At 40.0% G+C, this 20,613-nt stretch overlaps 1 protein-coding gene across 2 annotated transcripts in view; it reads right to left on the bottom strand.

The window, feature by feature from the left end:
* e(y)3 (enhancer of yellow 3) overlaps positions 1-20,613 on the bottom strand; it is a 44,015-nt gene that overhangs the window by 15,398 nt on the left and 8,004 nt on the right. For both annotated transcript variants that reach the window (XM_071692085.1, XM_071692086.1), the window contains exons 4-8: positions 20,086-20,209; positions 18,639-18,853; positions 13,622-13,747; positions 11,198-11,315; positions 9,512-9,646 (exon numbers count right to left, since the gene is read on the bottom strand). In XM_071692085.1, coding sequence (XP_071548186.1) covers positions 9,512-9,646; positions 11,198-11,315; positions 13,622-13,747; positions 18,639-18,853; positions 20,086-20,209 — 718 coding nt within the window. The remainder of the gene's footprint in view (positions 1-9,511; positions 9,647-11,197; positions 11,316-13,621; positions 13,748-18,638; positions 18,854-20,085; positions 20,210-20,613) is intronic.

Below are 20,613 nucleotides of genomic sequence, written 5' to 3'. Positions count from 1 at the left end.
CAAAGCAAACACCTGATCCACACATCCTCTACCACTTCTGAAACCACACTGCTCTTCCCCAATCTGATGCTCTGTACATGCCTTCACCCTCTCAATCAACACCCTCCCATATAATTTACCAGGAATACTCAACAAACTTATACCTCTGTAATTTGAGCACTCACTCTTATCCCCTTTGCCTTTGTACAATGGCACTATGCACGCATTCCGCCAATCCTCAGGCACCTCACCATGAGTCATACATACATTAAATAACCTTACCAACCACTCAACAATACAGTCACCCCCTTTTTTAATAAATTCCACTGCAATACCATCCAAACCTGCTGCCTTGCCGGCTTTCATCTTCCACAAAGCTTTCACTACCTCTTCTCTGTTTACCAAATCATTTTCCCTAACCCTCTCACTTTGCACACCACCTCGACCAAAACACCCTATATCTGCCACTCTATCATCAAACACATTCAACAAACCTTCAAAATACTCACTCCATCTCCTTCTCACATCACCACTACTTGTTATCACCTCCCCATTTGCGCCCTTCACTGAAGTTCCCATTTCCTCCCTTGTCTTACGCACTTTATTTACCTCCTTCCAGAACATCTTTTTATTCTCCCTAAAATTTAATGATACTCTCTCACCCCAACTCTCATTTGCCCTTTTTTTCACCTCTTGCACCTTTCTCTTGACCTCCTGTCTCTTTCTTTTATACATCTCCCACTCAATTGCATTTTTTCCCTGCAAAAATCGTCCAAATGCCTCTCTCTTCTCTTTCACTAATACTCTTACTTCTTCATCCCACCACTCACTACCCTTTCTAATCAACCCACCTCCCACTCTTCTCATGCCACAAGCATCTTTTGCGCAATCCATCACTGATTCCCTAAATACATCCCATTCCTCCCCCACTCCCCTTACTTCCATTGTTCTCACCTTTTTCCATTCTGTACTCAGTCTCTCCTGGTACTTCCTCACACAGGTCTCCTTCCCAAGCTCACTTACTCTCACCACCCTCTTCACCCCAACATTCACTCTTCTTTTCTGAAAACCCATACAAATCTTCACCTTAGCCTCCACAAGATAATGATCAGACATCCCTCCAGTTGCACCTCTCAGCACATTAACATCCAAAAGTCTCTCTTTCGCACGCCTGTCAATTAACACGTAATCCAATAACGCTCTCTGGCCATCTCTCCTACTTACATAAGTATACTTATGTATATCTCGCTTTTTAAACCAGGTATTCCCAATCATCAGTCCTTTTTCAGCACATAAATCTACAAGCTCTTCACCATTTCCATTTACAACACTGAACACCCCATGTATACCAATTATTCCCTCAACTGCCACATTACTCACCTTTGCATTCAAATCACCCATCACTATAACCCGGTCTCGTGCATCAAAACCACTAACACACTCATTCAGCTGCTCCCAAAACACTTGCCTCTCATGATCTTTCTTCTCATGCCCGGGTGCATTACACCAATAATCACCCACCTCTCTCCATCAACTTTCAGTTTTACCCATATTAATCGAGAATTTACTTTCTTACATTCTATCACATACTCCCACAACTCCTGTTTCAGGAGTACTGCTACTCCTTCCCTTGCTCTTGTCCTCTCACTAACCCCTGACTTTACTCCCCAGACATTCCCAAACCACTCTTCCCCTTTACCCTTGAGCTTCGTTTCACTCAGAGCCAAAACATCCAGGTTCCTTTCCTCAAACATACTACCTATCTCTCCTTTTTTCACATCTTGGTTACATCCACACACATTTAGGCACCCCACTCTGAGCCTTCGAGGAGGATGAGCACTCCCCGCGTGACTCCTTCTTCTGTTTCCCATTTTAGAAAGTTAATACAAGGAGGGGAGGATTTCTGGCCCCCCGCTCCCTTATATATATATCTGTATATATATTTTACTCATTTTATTTACTCATTACACTTAGTCAATGTCTCCCGCATCAGCGAGGTAGTGCAAGGAAACAGACGAAAGAATGGCCCAACCCACCCACATACACATAAAAGCCCACACACGCACATATACATACCTATACATTTCAAAGTATGCATACATATACATACACAGACATATACATGTATACACACGTACATATCCATACTTGCCCCCCCCCCCTCCGCATGCGTGCAAGGTAGTGCTAGGAAAAGACGACAAAGGCCACATTCATCCACACTCAGTCTCTAGCTGTCATGTGTAATGCACCGGAACCACAGCTCCCTTTCCACATCCAGGCCCCACAAAACTTTCCATGGTTTACCCCAGACGCTTCACATGCCCTGGTTCAATCCACTGACAGCACGTCAACCCCAGTAAACCACATCGTTCCAATTCACTCTATTTATTGCATGCCTTTCACCCTCCTGTATATTCAGGCCCTGATCGCTCAAAATCTTTTTCACTCCATCCTTCCACCTCTAATTTGGTTACCCACTTCACATTCCCTCTTTGTCAATCTTTCCTCACTCATTCTCTCCATATGATCAAACCATTTCAATACACCCTCTTCTGCTCACTCAACCACACTTTTTATTACCACGCATCTCTCTTACCCTTTCATTACTTACTAGATCAAAGCACCTCACACCATATACTGCCCTCAAACATTTCATTTCCAACACATCCACCCTCCTCTGCACAACCCTATCTATAGCCCATACCTTGCAACTATATAACATTATTGGAACCACTATTCCTTCAAACAAACCCATTTTTGCTCTCCAAGATAACGTTCTCGCCTTCCACACATTCTTCAACGCTCCGAGAACCTTCACTCCTCCTCCATCCTGTGACTCACTTCCGCTTTCATGGTTCCATCCACTGCTAAATCCACTCCCAGATATCTAAAACACTTCACTTCCTCCAGTTTTTCTCCATTCAAACTTACCTTCCAATTTACTTGTCCCTCAACCCTACTGAACCTAATAACCTTGCTCTTATTCACATTTACTCTCAGCTTTCCTCTTTCTTACACTTTACCAAACTCAGTTATCAGCTTCTGCAGTTTCTCATCCGAATCAGCCACCAGCTCTGTATCATCAGCGAACAACAACTGACTCACTTTCCAAGCCCTTTCATCCACAACAGACTGCATACTTGCCCCTCTCTCCAAAACTCTTGCATTCACCTCCCTAAAAACCCCATTCATAATCAAATTAAACAAACATGAAGACATCACGCACCCTTGTTGCAAACCAACATTCACTGGGAACCAATCACTTTCTTCTCTTCCTACTCATACACATGCCTTACATCCTTGATAAAAGCTTTTCACTGCTTCTAGCAACTTACCTCCCACACCATATACTCTTAATACCTTCCACAGAGCTTCTCTATCAACTCTATCATATGCCTTATCCAGATCCGTAAATGCTACATACAAGTCCATCTGTTTTTCTAAGTATTTCTCACAAACATTCTTCAAATCAAACACCTGATCCACACATCCTCTACCACTTCTGAAACCACAATGCTCTTTCCCAATCTGATGCTTTGTACATGCCTTTACCCTCTCAATCAATACCCTCCCATATAATTTCCCAGCATTACTCATGAAACTTATACCTCTGTAATTCAAACACTCACCTTTATCCCTTTTGCCTTTGTACGATGGCACTATGCATGCATTCTGCCAATCCTCAGACACTTCACCATGAAACATACATACACTGAATATCCTTACCAACCAGTCAACAACACAGTCACCTCGCTGGCAGGCACGGGAAATGGTGAATAGTAAGAAAACAAAATATATATATATATATATATATATATATATATACATATTTTTTTTCATACTTTTAGCCATTTCTTGCATTTGCGAGGTAGCAGTAAGAACAGAGGACTGAGCATTTGGGGGAATATCCTAACTTAGTCCCCTCCTCTGTTCCTTCTTTAGGAAAACTAAAAACGAAAGGGGAGGATTTCCAGCCCCCACTCCCTTCCCTTTCAGTTGCCTTCTACGCCACACAGGGAATATATGGGAAGTATTCTTTCTCCCCAGGGGGTTGTCATTTCATGTGTGGTGGGGTGGCAACGGGAATGAATAAAGGCAGCAGGTATTAATTATGTACATGTGTATATATGTATATGTCTGTGTATGTATATATATGTATATGTTGAAATGTATAGGTATGTATATGTGCATGTGTGGACGTGTATGTGTATACATGTGTATGTGGGTGGGTCAGGACATTCTTTTGTCTGTTTCCTTGTGCTACCTCGCTAACGCAGGAGACAGCAACAAAGTATAATAAATAAGTAAATGAATATATACAGAAACTTTAATTTTTTGTAAGTAAAATGATAAAAATTTGTGCATCAAAATGCAATATAAAAGACAATCTTACATTGAGGTACTCAGTAAAGCAAATTTAAGTTACATCCTATCTACCTATCTATATCTTTGACACCTGTTTCATTCCGGCACTCCCTCAAAGGGGCGGATGTGGCAATAGTCTCTTCCTGACTAGTGAATTCCAGTGCTACTTCTTAGCCTTTAGTGCCTTACCATTAACAGGCCACTGGCAGAGGGTAAGTCTAGTGCAGTGTTTGCAAAGGCTCCTATCTAACCTTCCTACTAACCACTTCTACTTAATGTTCCTACCTATTACGTCTACCCACTACTTCTACCTACTACGTCTATCTACTTTTCCTATGATTTTGCCAAAAGGCAGGGCGAGCACATAGCACCACAAGAGAATCTAGAGTTATAAAGAATGAGCTGTGTGAATTGTCAAGTGTCATGTGTAAGAAGGAGATTTTGTATGTTTGTGGATAGAATGCCCGTAGTCCACGTGTCGGTGAGGCAGAAAGTCGCATCCACTTCCTAAAAATCAGATTAATCTAACAAAATAGGAAAAGCAACTTCTTTTCATGGGATATGAAGGTGCAAACACCAATTCAAAATTTCTAGTTTGGTTTCTCATGTTAATTTATAGTAACTTATAGATACAGAAATGTTTAATGTCTGGGGTAAACCATGGAAAAGTCTGTGGGCCTGGATGTGGACAAGGAGCTGTGGTTTTGGTGTAATACTCATGACAGCTCATGTATGGATGTGAGCAGATGTGGTCTTTCATTGTCTGTTTCCTGGAACTACCTCACTGATTTAGGGGAGTGTGGGGGAGAAGAAATGTATGTATAGGTTATAATTTTTCTTTCTTCTTTCATACATATGTGCTGTTTCCTGTGCAGTGGGGTGGCATCAGGAATGGATGACAACGAACAAGTGTGAATATCATATGTGTAAGTGTATGTGTATGTCCACAAACACAATCTCTCTATGTCATGTGTAACACTTGAGAACAATTAGCTCGCAAAACTCATTCTTCATAAATCTAGATTTTCCTATGGTAAGCACTATGCGCTAGCCCTGCCTTTTGGCAAAATGGTAGGAGCATTTAGGCATGAGCATTAGGTAGAAGTAGTATGTAGGAGCATTAGGCAAAAGTAGTCATTAGGAACATTAGGTAGGAGCCTCCACAAACACTGAACAAGTTGCCCTATGCCAGTAGCCTGTTAAGGGTGAGGCACTACAGGCTAAGTGGCACTGGAGGTCTCTAGTTATGGAGACTCTGTTGCTGTGGCTACCCCTCTGAAGGAGTTCCAATTGAAAGACGCATCAGATATAGACAGATAGAAGTATGTATATACATGTTTATGTATATGTAAGTGGGTGTGCATATGTGTACATATTTTATTATTATTTTTATTATACTTTGTCGCTGTCTCCCGCGTTTGCGAGGTAGCGCAAGGAAACAGACGAAAGAAATGGCCCAACCCCCCCCCATACACATGTATATACATACATCCACACATGCAAATATACATACCTACACAGCTTTCCATGGTTTACCCCAGACGCCTCACATGCCTTGATTCAATCCACTGACAGCACGTCAACCCCGGTATACCACATCGCTCCAATTCACTCTATTCCTTGCCCTCCTTTCACCCTCCTGCATATTCAGGCCCCGATCACACAAAATCTTTTTCACTCCATCTTTCCACCTCCAATTTGGTCTCCCTCTTCTCCTCGTTCCCTCCACCTCCGACACATATATCCTCTTGGTCAATCTTTCCTCACTCATTCTCTCCACGTGCCCAAACCACTTCAAAACACCCTCTTCTGCTCTCTCAACCACGCTCTTTTTATTTCCACACATCTCTCTTACCCTTACGTTACTCACTCGATCAAACCACCTCACACCACACATTGTCCTCAAACATCTCATTTCCAGCACATCCATCCTCCTGCGCACAACTCTATCCATAGCCCACGCCTCGCAACCATACAACATTGTTGGAACCACTATTCCTTCAAACATACCCATTTTTGCTTTCCGAGATAATGTTCTCGACTTCCACACATTCTTCAAGGCCCCCAGAATTTTCGCCCCCTCCCCCACCCTATGATCCACTTCCGCTTCCATGGTTCCATCCGCTGCCAGATCCACTCCCAGATATCTAAAACACTTCACTTCCTCCAGTTTTTCTCCATTCAAACTCACCTCCCAATTGACTTGACCCTCAACCCTACTGTACCTAATAACCTTGCTCTTATTCACATTTACTCTTAACTTTCTTCTTCCACACACTTTACCAAACTCAGTCACCAGCTTCTGCAGTTTCTCACATGAATCAGCCACTAGCACTGTATCATCAGCGAACAACAACTGACTCACTTCCCTAGCTATCTCATCCCCAACAGACTTCATACTTGCCCCTCTTTCCAAAACTCTTGCATTTACCTCCCTAACAACCCCATCCATAAACAAATTAAACAACAATGGAGACATCACACACCCCTGCCGCAAACCTACATTCACTGAGAACCAATCACTTTCCTCTCTTCCTACACGTACACATGCCTTACATCCTCGATAAAAACTTTTCACTGCTTCTAACAACTTGCCTCCCACACCATATATTCTTAATACCTTCCACAGAGCATCTCTATAAACTCTATCATATGCCTTCTCCAGATCCATAAATGCTACATACAAATCCATTTGCTTTTCTAAGTATTTCTCACATACATTCTTCAAAGCAAACACCTGATCCACACATCCTCTACCACTTCTGAAACCACACTGCTCTTCCCCAATCTGATGCTCTGTACATGCCTTCACCCTCTCAATCAACACCCTCCCATATAATTTACCAGGAATACTCAACAAACTTATACCTCTGTAATTTGAGCACTCACTCTTATCCCCTTTGCCTTTGTACAATGGCACTATGCACGCATTCCGCCAATCCTCAGGCACCTCACCATGAGTCATACATACATTAAATAACCTTACCAACCACTCAACAATACAGTCACCCCCTTTTTTAATAAATTCCACTGCAATACCATCCAAACCTGCTGCCTTGCCGGCTTTCATCTTCCACAAAGCTTTCACTACCTCTTCTCTGTTTACCAAATCATTTTCCCTAACCCTCTCACTTTGCACACCACCTCGACCAAAACACCCTATATCTGCCACTCTATCATCAAACACATTCAACAAACCTTCAAAATACTCACTCCATCTCCTTCTCACATCACCACTACTTGTTATCACCTCCCCATTTGCGCCCTTCACTGAAGTTCCCATTTCCTCCCTTGTCTTACGCACTTTATTTACCTCCTTCCAGAACATCTTTTTATTCTCCCTAAAATTTAATGATACTCTCTCACCCCAACTCTCATTTGCCCTTTTTTTCACCTCTTGCACCTTTCTCTTGACCTCCTGTCTCTTTCTTTTATACATCTCCCACTCAATTGCATTTTTTCCCTGCAAAAATCGTCCAAATGCCTCTCTCTTCTCTTTCACTAATACTCTTACTTCTTCATCCCACCACTCACTACCCTTTCTAATCAACCCACCTCCCACTCTTCTCATGCCACAAGCATCTTTTGCGCAATCCATCACTGATTCCCTAAATACATCCCATTCCTCCCCCACTCCCCTTACTTCCATTGTTCTCACCTTTTTCCATTCTGTACTCAGTCTCTCCTGGTACTTCCTCACACAGGTCTCCTTCCCAAGCTCACTTACTCTCACCACCCTCTTCACCCCAACATTCACTCTTCTTTTCTGAAAACCCATACAAATCTTCACCTTAGCCTCCACAAGATAATGATCAGACATCCCTCCAGTTGCACCTCTCAGCACATTAACATCCAAAAGTCTCTCTTTCGCACGCCTGTCAATTAACACGTAATCCAATAACGCTCTCTGGCCATCTCTCCTACTTACATAAGTATACTTATGTATATCTCGCTTTTTAAACCAGGTATTCCCAATCATCAGTCCTTTTTCAGCACATAAATCTACAAGCTCTTCACCATTTCCATTTACAACACTGAACACCCCATGTATACCAATTATTCCCTCAACTGCCACATTACTCACCTTTGCATTCAAATCACCCATCACTATAACCCGGTCTCGTGCATCAAAACCACTAACACACTCATTCAGCTGCTCCCAAAACACTTGCCTCTCATGATCTTTCTTCTCATGCCCGGGTGCATTACACCAATAATCACCCACCTCTCTCCATCAACTTTCAGTTTTACCCATATTAATCGAGAATTTACTTTCTTACATTCTATCACATACTCCCACAACTCCTGTTTCAGGAGTACTGCTACTCCTTCCCTTGCTCTTGTCCTCTCACTAACCCCTGACTTTACTCCCCAGACATTCCCAAACCACTCTTCCCCTTTACCCTTGAGCTTCGTTTCACTCAGAGCCAAAACATCCAGGTTCCTTTCCTCAAACATACTACCTATCTCTCCTTTTTTCACATCTTGGTTACATCCACACACATTTAGGCACCCCACTCTGAGCCTTCGAGGAGGATGAGCACTCCCCGCGTGACTCCTTCTTCTGTTTCCCATTTTAGAAAGTTAATACAAGGAGGGGAGGATTTCTGGCCCCCCGCTCCCGTCCCCTCTAGTCGCTTTCTACGACACGCGAGGAATACGTGGGAAGTATTCTTTCACCCCTATCCCCAGGGATAATATACATATATATACATACATATACACATACACACACATACACATACATACGCACATATACACACACACACACATACATATATATACATATGAAAAATGTAAGAAACAATTTAGAAAACTGAAACTTCTAGCTTGAAATGAATGAAAAAATGAAACATGAATCTTTCATATACAATACAAATGTGTACATAAAAATATGATGCCTTTTAAAATACTTTGTAAAAAAAATTTACTTTAGAATATCAAGTGAATACTCCATCAGCAGCTGCTGTCATTTTGAGCCCTCCAAGTGTGTACAGCAGATATTCCTATATATGTGTACATATATATACATATATATGTGTGTGTAGGTGTGCCTTTCTTCATCTGTTTCCTAGCGCTAGCTCGCTAAGCAGGAAACAGCAATCAAGTATGAAAAAAAGATATAGAAAACTCCTTGCAAGATGCAACATCTAAGCAATATACTTACTGCCTGAAATAATCGGTGAACTGTCCTGGAAGAACAGCCACTGGGTAAGCCCCTATTTTTGTGGCTTCTGGAACTAACTTCTTACCACGGCCAATGGGCATTTGCAGAGTAAATGTTTGTAAGTCAAAGCTATACCTGAAATTCAAGAAGTAAATCAAAGAAGTTTATGTATAGTCATTATGCAACGAACATGAACAAAAGGGCAATTTATGAAGAAAAATCTTAGCTAATTTTTTCATGTGTGTTCACCACTTACCACATTTGCAAGGTAATATCAGGAAGGTATGAATGTGCCTTAGAGAACAAATAGGGGTGGATTTCCAGTGTCCCCACTCCCACCCTATTAGTCACCTTCTACAAGATTTAGGGGATATATCAAAGTATTCTTTACCCCTATCCCAGCTATGAAATCTTAAGCCCTGCAAATAAATCCTTATTCCTTCCCCGAACTATCTACTTTTCTACATCCTCCTGCTATTTGGAAATAATTTCAGCTCTTCCCAGTATCAGAAATCGTAATACTCCACTCATCTTTTACAAGCAGATCTTGTCAAAAGGACCACTTCATCCAGTATAAATATTAATAACATATAATTTCCTTTTTCCACCTGAATGAACCTGAAAGCTGCCTTCTTTAAGAAAAAAAAGTTTATTGAATATGAAACCTGCTGTTCCACTAAACAGTACATTAGTAAATGATGAATGTTTACAAAGCCCATGCATTGGTGTTCTGGGCACAGAATATGAGATTAAATGCAGTGTCAACAATGAGAAGGCTGACCACTGAACTAATGCCAAACCCACAATAGTAACAACAGATTGTTTCAGCTGCCTTAAAGTCAAAACTTAAAATGAATAATTTTCTAATGAAAGGCTAGAATTGAGATCATAAAGAAATAGAGGGTAAAAATAATCTCAATAGCAAAGCTTATGACTTTTACAAATCTGGCAACATATAACAACCTTAAAAGGACTTTTACACCATCTCATATAACAACCTTAAAAGGACTTTTACACCATCTGTTGGATATATCTCTGATGCCTGTTCCCAACCGGAACTCCCTCAAGGGGGCAGCTATGGCAATAAAATCCCCATAACTAGCAAACTCCAGAGCCACCTGTAAGCCTTTACTGCCTCATCTTGAACAGACCACTGGGAGAAGGCAACTCCAGTGCAATGTTTGCAGAGGCTCCTACCTAATGTACCATCTGAATACTTCCTAATGCTTCTGCCTAATGTTCTTACTAATACTGCCTAATGCTTCTGCTTAAATGTTCCTACCTACTACTTCTATCTATTGCTCCTACCATTTTGCCAAAAGACAGGGCTAGCACTTAGTACTCAATGCAGGAAATAGCCAAAACATCATACTTGTACTTCAAATTTCCTATGTAACTGTATCTTAAATACCTATTCCCATCATTCATACTAAATGTGTTATATCTTGCTAAAATAGACAGATTCTTCCTGATAACAAATCATATTGCTAAACTACAAGGAAAAGTCAACCCATGACTGATTTACTAAAAATTCTCCACTCACATCAAGTATGCCTTTTTGTACTTCACCAAGGGATAACCCTATGAAAAACTTCCTACATACATTATGGTCTTAAAACAGTTCTAAATACTTTTCAACCATGGCATCTTTCTCATACTCTGATGTTCTCTATACAAAATGCCTACCTGCGTTCTTCTCTCTTTTCTTTGTTGAAGCTAGCATTCCAGCGAGCAGCATCTTCAGCAGCCTTCCTCCCATATTCTTGCATCTTTGACTTGTCAATATTGGCCAATGAGTAGTTTACTGGAATTAGATATATATACTGTTCTATTGACTACAGAAAGTGTTTGCATATTTTCAATTTCTCAGAATTTAACAAAAATCAAAATGGTAAGTTTCTCTAACTGGTAATCAAGAGGACATTGGAAAAAAAAAAAAAAGGTGTATTTAAATTTTCATAAGTGAAAATACACTTTACAAAAAGTGTACCAGCAATATCAAATGTTCAAATCTACCTGCAATCTGAAAACCCCTCAGGAGTGAAAGAGTGCAGCTGCCAATGTAAACACACTTCACATTGGGGTCATCAGTTTCATGTAACTCACACAGCTGGAGATATTAAACAATTTTGCCTTTGCTACAACTGACACTTAACCCAGAAGGATGCTAAGATCCTATATAGGGAGTAGACCATGTGAAGGGTCTGTTAAGTAAGAACACACAACAGATAATAAAGCGAAAAAAGAAAGCCACTTAGGCTTATCCCTTGACCAAGGCGTGTGACTTCCAGTGGTTGCTTAATACCTGTCTTAAGTCATATAACAGGTGAATTAATTTTCAGGTATTTGGAAAAAAAAAAACACAAGGATAAAAAACAGACAAGAATATAAATGCTAACAATACACATACACTTGTTCTCTTAGAGCAACCAAGTACTAGGTGCAGGTCTAAATCAAGCAAAAAAACCTCAGTGGTGGAGATAAAACAAGCTTTCTTAACTATCTGGGTGGAGCTTCCCTCCATGCACAAAGAAAAAATTACTGATAGCATACATGTTATAAGACCTGTGCTGGTTAAGTAAATGATAAATCCTTTCCTCATCAAAATCCCAGCATATCATCAGTAGGCTTGTTGGGCCATGGTACTAAACAAAAGTTGATTTACTGTTATATCCTCCAGAAATGACTTGAAGATACAGAATACTCGTCATATGAATTTTTACAAAGACAATAGCCTATCATTCAACAGCAATGTTGTTTTGTGTGCTGATGGCTACCGAATCCACTGGCTTCTTCGTAGAAAGATGGAAAGGGTCTGTATCTACTTCTGTTAGGGCCAGCCATAACAGACAGTTCATCAGCATAACAAGCACTGTTTTACCAGCCAGAGCAAAGGGACTTTCCAGTAACAAGAATGGCTTAACTATATTTTTCCTCTTGAATCTCCTAATGATGACACAGATTGAGATATCTTGCACTAAAAAAGATTATTATGGCATGCTTGGAACTCCAAGTATGAGTACCAGGGCCTATCTCATATGGTAGTGGCTCAAGGCAAGTTTTACCACAGGAGATGGGAGGAACAGACAAATCTCTATGGCTGGACTAAGGCTGAGAATTTAACTAGAGTTCAAAAGCCCTAGGTGAGCTTAAAATACTTTTTGCTTTTGGGTCCTGTCTTGTGTTCCCATTGAGACAAGGAAAAATGGATCATCTCAACATGAGTGTCCTAACTCTTCTCTACAAACCCTCATTCCAAGGAAGCTCTTTGGCCCTGCAAAGGATTACCAAAATCTTTTTATCCCTTGCTTGGCCCCTGTCCCCTAATACACCATGGTCATTAACTGAGGCAGGGGACTTGCAAGATCGTATGGGCCAATAACCATAGCTCATGGAGTGATCTTATATAAGCTGCTTCCAAAACTGTCTGACTGTTAGAAAACAAGGTTTACATACACTAGACACTCCCCTCCTTACAGGACCAAACTGCAGAAGCTACTTGTCCTCCTAAATGTTGGTTGAGGTTAATATGACAGAACCAAAGAAAAATGGAGGCTTCATATTCATCCTAAGACTGGCACTCACCAGGGGTTCAAAACAGTACCACCAGCATTCCAAGCACCTGTGTTATGACAGACTCACTGATCCCATCTAATGTGAAAATATTTCAATATTGTGGCACTTCTGACACCTGCTGTGTCAGCATATCAGGTTAAAAGTGGATCATGATTACAGCTAAGCCATACAGCTGGTGGACAAACTTCAACTTTGGTCAGTGAGATCTGATATGCTGAGGGAAAGTGTGGGTGGGAGATACGAAACCTGATGGCAATTATAATTGGTTTTCTGGGCTGTGAAAAGGCTGTCCAGAGAAAATGGTTTGGAGAGGTGGGTACTGTATTAAAATTATCTGGGGTATTAGTTTTGCATTTAGGCTGCAAATGAAACAAAAAAAAGCAGGAATTCTTTGTTGAAATCTGTGAAATGCTGTGAATATAATATCTGACATATGCACAGGAAAGTGATCACATCTAGTGGAAATTGTCCTCGCAATGATAACTAAATTTTATTGATTCTTTGTCTTAAATGAATAAAACATGAAAAACCTACCTTTTCCCCTCTCCCTAATTTCATTCTCTTTCCGTTCCCTCAGTAATCGCTGCAGCTCTTCAAACTTTCCGGGAAAATCATTAAACATGACATCTAATACATCTTCACTTCTTACTGCTGTTAAACCTGAAAGGAAAACAGAGCTAAGGAATGCTGGGATAGATAACAGAGAACTTACAGATTATCTTTATTTATATATTCTACTTTGTTGCTGTCTCCTGAGTTAGCGAGGAAGTGCAAGGAAACAGACAAAAGAATGGCCCTACCCACCCACATACACATGTATATACATACACATCCACACACGCACATATACATACCTATACATTTCAATATATACATATATATACATACACAGACATATACATATATACACATGTACATAATTCATACTTGCTGCCTTTATTCATTCCAGTCGCCACCCCTCCACACATGAAATGACAACCCCCTCCCCTCACATATGTGCGAAGTAGCAATAGGAAAAGACATCAAAGGCCACATTCGTTCACACTCAGTTTCTAGCTGTCATGTATAATGCACCAAAACCACAACTCCCTTTCCACATCCAGGCCCCACAAAACTTTCCATGGTTTACCCAAAACGCTTCACATGCCCTGTCAATCCACTGACAGCATGTCGACTCTGGTATACCACATCGTTCCAATTCACTTTATTTCTTGCACGCCTTTCACCCTCCTGCATGTTCAAGCCCTGATCGCTCAAAATCTTTTTCACTCCATCTTTACACCTCCAATTTGGTCTCCCACTTCTCGTTCCCTCCACCTCTAATACATATATCCTCCTTGTCAATCTTTCCTCACTCATTCTCTCTATGTTACAAAACCATTTCAAAACACCCTCATCTGCTCTCTCAACCACACTCTTTTTATTACCACACATCTCTCTTACCCTTTCATTTCTTACTCGATCAAACCACCTCACACCACATACTGTCCTCAAACACCTCATTTCCAACATATCCACTCTCCTCCGCACAACTCTATCTACAGCCCACGCCTCGCAACCATATAGCATTGTTGGAACCACTATTCCTTCAAACATAACCATTTTTGCTTACAGATACTGATTAATAAATCCACAACATATTCCAGTGATAGGTGTAGAAAATTGGACATATAAAACCACAATAATCATTCAGGCTTGAAATAAACATTATCTTGCAACCAATTACCATCCAATATACCAGTATATTTCAAATAGCAGCCAGATAATAATACTACATCATGTCATATGATTCATGCAGAATAACTGAAAAATATTTCAATAATTGGTCACATTTACACTCAAGTCTCAAGATCAATGGCAATGCTAAACACATTTGTTATATGACAGTCACACTTTAACACTGCTAGTTATGTTGAGGATGTAGTAAATTTGATGGTGTAGTGAAGATTTAGTGTACTGACAATGCATTTGCTAAGGGTATAATGAAGATAAGTCTGCTGATGGTGAAATGAAGATACAATTGTTGAAAGAGAAGGGAACTTAGGTTTATCGATGGTGAAGAGAAATTGATTGGTAATATCTCCTTGGTGAACATGATGGTACGGGGTAGTGTGGAGAGATTTTGCATTCTCACAAATGGTGACATTTCTAGACATCTCTATTACTGTTTCTATGGTATGTCAAGGCACATGTATTTTATACTCTCATTCTAGCAGAAACTGACTCAATCTTATGGTCAAACAGGATTGACAAGCATTATCTGCAGTGTATACACGGGGTTGTCAATACCACACAACAGATTGAAATTTTTATCATTTTCTAGCCATTTGGTACATAAGTCAGTCAGTAACATCTTCGGAGGTGGATGGCATATGCTGGAGAGTTACTGGCTGCAGCTACCAATGATTTGTTCAGGTAACTGATTTACTCCAAGTCATACTTCCTTGATATGTATGTGTGTGCGTGTGTGTGTGTGTGTGTGTGTGTGTGTGTGTGTGTGTGTGTGTGTGTGTGTGTGTGTATGTATGTATGTATGTATGTATGTATGTATGTATGTATGTATGTATGTATGTATGTATGTATGTATGTAAGTATGTATATAAGTATGTATGTATGTATGTATGTATGTATGTATGTATGTATGTATGTATGTATGTATGTATGTATACACTTTGAACCTTGCAACCAAAGACCCACTTCATGGGGCTTCTGCAATGTTAAGGTAGCCAGCCACCTGTCCATCCCAACAGATATATACCCATCTCAAACTGTACTCTACAAACAAATATGAGTCTAATTCACATAGCTGCACTCTGGAGACCATCATCTCTTCAACAATACAAAAATCCTTGCAACATGTCTCAGCACTCCTCATGCCCAAAAAGTAACTTCCACGCTGAAGACAACAAAGACCAAATTCTGAACTGTTTGGCACTTACCCTGCCCATATGAATTTATGACACCAAACTTCGTGTCCTATGGTCTTTACTGGTGGAAACAACAAACTTCCTTCATATTGCAGGAACCTCATAAAAGGGGGTGTTGGGATGCAAGGTTCAAAATGGTATAATTTCGTATTTGAGCACATGGCAAAGGAGTATTACATGCACACAGGGCCACACACTTAACTACGATCTTTTAACTTTTTAATGCTTTCTATATTAACTGCCTGATGTCAATCTGTTTAATTTGTCCATGTATCTTTTCTGATTTTTCTTTAATTTTGTTTTTGGTTGTGTTTTGTTCACTGGTTCCCCTTATCTAAAAAAACTTGCTTCATAATGACACTTAAATCCATTCAAAAACTTTCAATATAGGAAGGTTTATGGTTACGTGCCACTCTCTCTAGCTTTTTGTCCACCAAGCAGGACCTCAAGTCATAAGCGTTATGTTGCGTCTGTGTCTTTGTAGGGTTACTATAAGACAACTGAGGACTAAATGTTCAGCATAAAAGGTCTTGAGATATATTAAACTGGTATTTGTAATGCTAGAGAGATGGACAGTATATATAATATAATACAAGTGAGAAAAAGTAACCCATGAAGGACAGCGAGTGTAATTTCAGATGGGTGTATGTCTGTTGGAATGGAGTTTAAGACTGGGTTGGTTGGGCAGCCATCTAGTGTGTGTTGGGTCATTACAGTAGTTGTATGTTTTGTTAATGTCAAGTTTGGTGGAGAAAAGGGGACCCATGAGTAGAGATTATCCAAGTCAGAAGCAGGGGCAGGCTTTTTATTTCTCTTTGGTTGCTGTCTGGTAATGAAGACATTTGAACCATATGGGTCGAGAGCTATTGCAAAGAACTGAATGCCAAGCATATTAAAGTAAGACTGTACTTGAAGTATTTTTCCTTCATTGTGTAAGTGTTGAATATTTGCAGTTGCTAAGCAGTTGGTGACTGTTCTGAGTTCTAATGCTTTATTCTATGTGTAGTTTGCAGTTTTTATTATATTTGCTTTTGACTGTAGAAGACTAGGCAGGTGAGTCACTGTTTGAGGTGAAGCCAATTAACTGTTTGCAGAGGAATCTAAAGAAACCATTTTTCTTTAAAATCTGGAAACAGTATCCATTCTAAGGGTGTTTGGTGTATTTATGGCCTCAATGTTGATGTCTATAGTGCAGGGAGTAATCATCATCTGTGTCATATGTGATGCCTAGTATGGTTGAGTTTTGTTAAATGGGAATGACTGATCATTCAATGTAATGTGTGGTAGCTGGATGGATTAATGTCTGTCAGGGGTTAAGAGGGTGGTAAAGCACTCAATCTGTACTGTGTGGCAGTATTTCAGCATTGTAATATAGTACTGCATGTATATTGTTGTCAGGGTAATGTGATGTGATTGTGATGTTATCTGTGTATGAAAAGACTTTGACACTGTGATCTACAGAAGCATGATGAGACTGGATGGTTTGAAAGTCTAAATGCAAAGAACCGAAGGGAAGTCCGGTAATTTAGGTACTTTGAAGTGGACATGGCAATGAATGGAATCAAGGCAGCAAAAGTGAGTCATAGGGTGGGATAGGAGAAAGGGGCTAAGGTCCTAGGTGCACTGAATGGTGTGCAGAAGATGAGGCCTGTGTCTTATGACAAAGAGGGGCATGTCTAAAGGTACAATAGTCCAAACAGTGTTGTACACATGTGCCTCGAATGCAAAAGAACAGTAGAACATAGTCTTGCTGGGAATGAAATGTCTGAGGACAATATAGTATGTGGTTTGAGGTGCACTGATCTTTTAAGTTATGACAGTGTAGAGGGGTGTGTGTTAGAAATTTGAGTATGACTGAGACAGCTACCAGGTTGTACTGAAATTGTTCAGAAATATGGAATGGATTAGCAAAGAGACACTTTTTATGAAGATAAACATGTTGGAAATGGGGAGAGCATGGGGAAGAGAGAGAGATGGAGCAGGAGACAGCAGAATGGAGTGAAAGAGACTCTGAGTTATCTGGGCCAGTAAATTCAGGAGGATGTATGAATGGAATAGAAAGCAGTGAAGGGCTGTGGTATTCAATGGGTGACATGCTATTAATGGGTTGAACTAGGGAATATGAAGTGGTCAGGGAAATCAATGAAATGGTCAGTGGGGCTTGACTGTAGATGGGGTACTCTAGTTTGAGGAATCATACTTGCCAACTAAAGGGTGGACATGGGAAAATAAGGCTGTCATTTGTCTGCTCCTAATGCTACCTCACTGTGGTGGGAGAAGGTGACAAGTATATAAAATATTATGCACGATCTAAGGACCCCTTTAAAGGGGCTCTTGTAATTTCATGAGGAAAAAGAATACTACAACATAAAAATGTCTTCTTCATGTCACTGATGGCAACTTAGAGACACAAAAGCAGGTTTCTGGAAATCCTTCCCTCCTGTATAATTACTTTCTAAAGGACAGAAAATGAGGAAGGAGCAAAGTGAAGATTTTCCTTTGAGGCTCAGTTATCTGTTCCTGATGCTACCTCACTAAGGAAGGGAATGGTGAACAGTATTTACAGTGAGAGCGAGAGGAAGAAGTGAAAAGACAGAAAAAAAAGTTTAAAAAATGTCACCAACCTAAGTCACATGCCATCTCAGATACTAAGCCTTTTTCCTTTAGAAAGTCACGTTCTTGCATGTCAATTGGTCTTCTCCGTAGATCAGGATAACGGCGCTTGAATGACATGATGCCAAGGTATTGTGAGATTTGTTCTTGTATAAAGTAGTGCTCTCCCATGCCTTCCATTGGCCAAACATACTCAACAACTTTGTCGGCAGTAAACACTTCCGTGCTATAAAAGAAAAAACGTTACATTTGGTTGCACGATCATTCTTCAGAAATTCTTTTGTTAAATAATTTACAATACCAGTTAAGTTTGTTAACCATTAGCATATCCGATACAATGCATTGTAAACATACATATCCTTTATGTAAGTTATCAACCTCAACTGCTCTTAATCTGATTCACCTGGAGCCATGAAAACTATGGTTTTATATCCACAATCAAAGCTAGGAAAAGAACTTATATTACAAGCTGAAACACCCTATTCACCTGAGCTTTTAGTGCATATTCAATGCCTTCATCAGCATGACCATTCTTGGCCTTAGCTTTCTCACTGAAAATTACTTGATACTTGAGTTTAAAGAAGTCCTATTTCTTTCCAATTCAAAATGATAATGCATTGTAAATGCACTGCTTTTTTAAAAACAAGAATCTTGCTTTTACTCATGTTTCCTTTCAACATCCCCCTTCTACATGCATCATCAAAGTGATCTACAATTCTAACCTAACTGATTCAGTTAAAAAAAGTGGCACTATCTGCAAACAATACTTGTAAGAACTTTCCTTTTGTTACTTCATGACTGAGCAGTACACTACAGTCACTTCATCTCACTAATCTCGTACACCCTACAATCCATAAAAACATTAAGCAAACATCATGATGAGACACATCCTTGATGAATTCCTGTGTTACTTTATACCAATCATTCATACCACCCTTTACTCTCACACTAGCACTACTTCTATCATAAAATTCCTTAACATGCACATGGACTTTCAGGCATAATCCTTCCCAAAGTGCTTTCCTGTTATCATATGCCTTGTACTGTCCATACATGCTTTAAGCATTTTCTTCAAATTTCTCTCGATCTTCCTTTAATACTTGCCTTAATGTAAAAATCTGGTTTACACATTTTCACATTCTTATGTTATACCTTGCCAATTAAACTAAGACTTTTATATTTCAAAGAATGCTGCTGTCTAGTAAGTTTGCTAAAATCAGCCTTTCTTTATAGCACAAACAATCCTATTTCTCCCACAGAAAAGCTATATAAACTACTTACTCAAATGAGTGCCAAAGCTACAAGGGAGGTGTTTTAGCATATTTCGAGTAAGGAGCCAATCGATTACCAAAATGTATGAGGAACATCCTTCATATACTACACTACTAAAAATGCCAGAAACAGCATTCATAAAACACACTTATATGAAAGTATAAAAATGCCTCCATTGCTCCTTACCTTTCAGGCACAATAACTTCACAACGAAATCTACGAACTTCCCTTTTTGAGGCTGAGCCCTGGGAGTCCTCATCTTGGAGGAGGCTGCAGTCCATCCTAGTCTCCTCATCCAGGACAGATGGATCTGTAAAATACCATATATCAACTGATGGGAATGATGCTCAATGGAAAACTAATATCAGTATTCCTTTTCATTTATCTATACTTGATACTCCTTTCCCATCACCCAGCAGGATGGCTCATGCAGAATATTTCCCATACACAAAGTCAATTCACATCTAAAAATATTCCTCCATGTTGACATCCCTCACTTTTGGAAACTTCTTCATTCTCTCTAGTCTTATCTACCGTTTCCATACATCCTATTACTGTAGGATTATATAACTAATATTGAGGTGCACTTTTGGGTTACCTCTCCAACATACAAAGCATGGTGGTCCATCAAACACTTCCACACTTCATCATCTCACCATATTTCCTTAAGTTCTCTCATCAAAGTATACTCTCATGTAAATATTCCCCTGACAT

The sequence above is a fragment of the Panulirus ornatus genome, chromosome 52, assembly GCF_036320965.1.
Source record: "Panulirus ornatus isolate Po-2019 chromosome 52, ASM3632096v1, whole genome shotgun sequence".
Lineage (NCBI taxonomy): Eukaryota > Metazoa > Arthropoda > Malacostraca > Decapoda > Palinuridae > Panulirus > Panulirus ornatus.
This window is presented reverse-complemented; position numbering and strand designations above follow the sequence as displayed.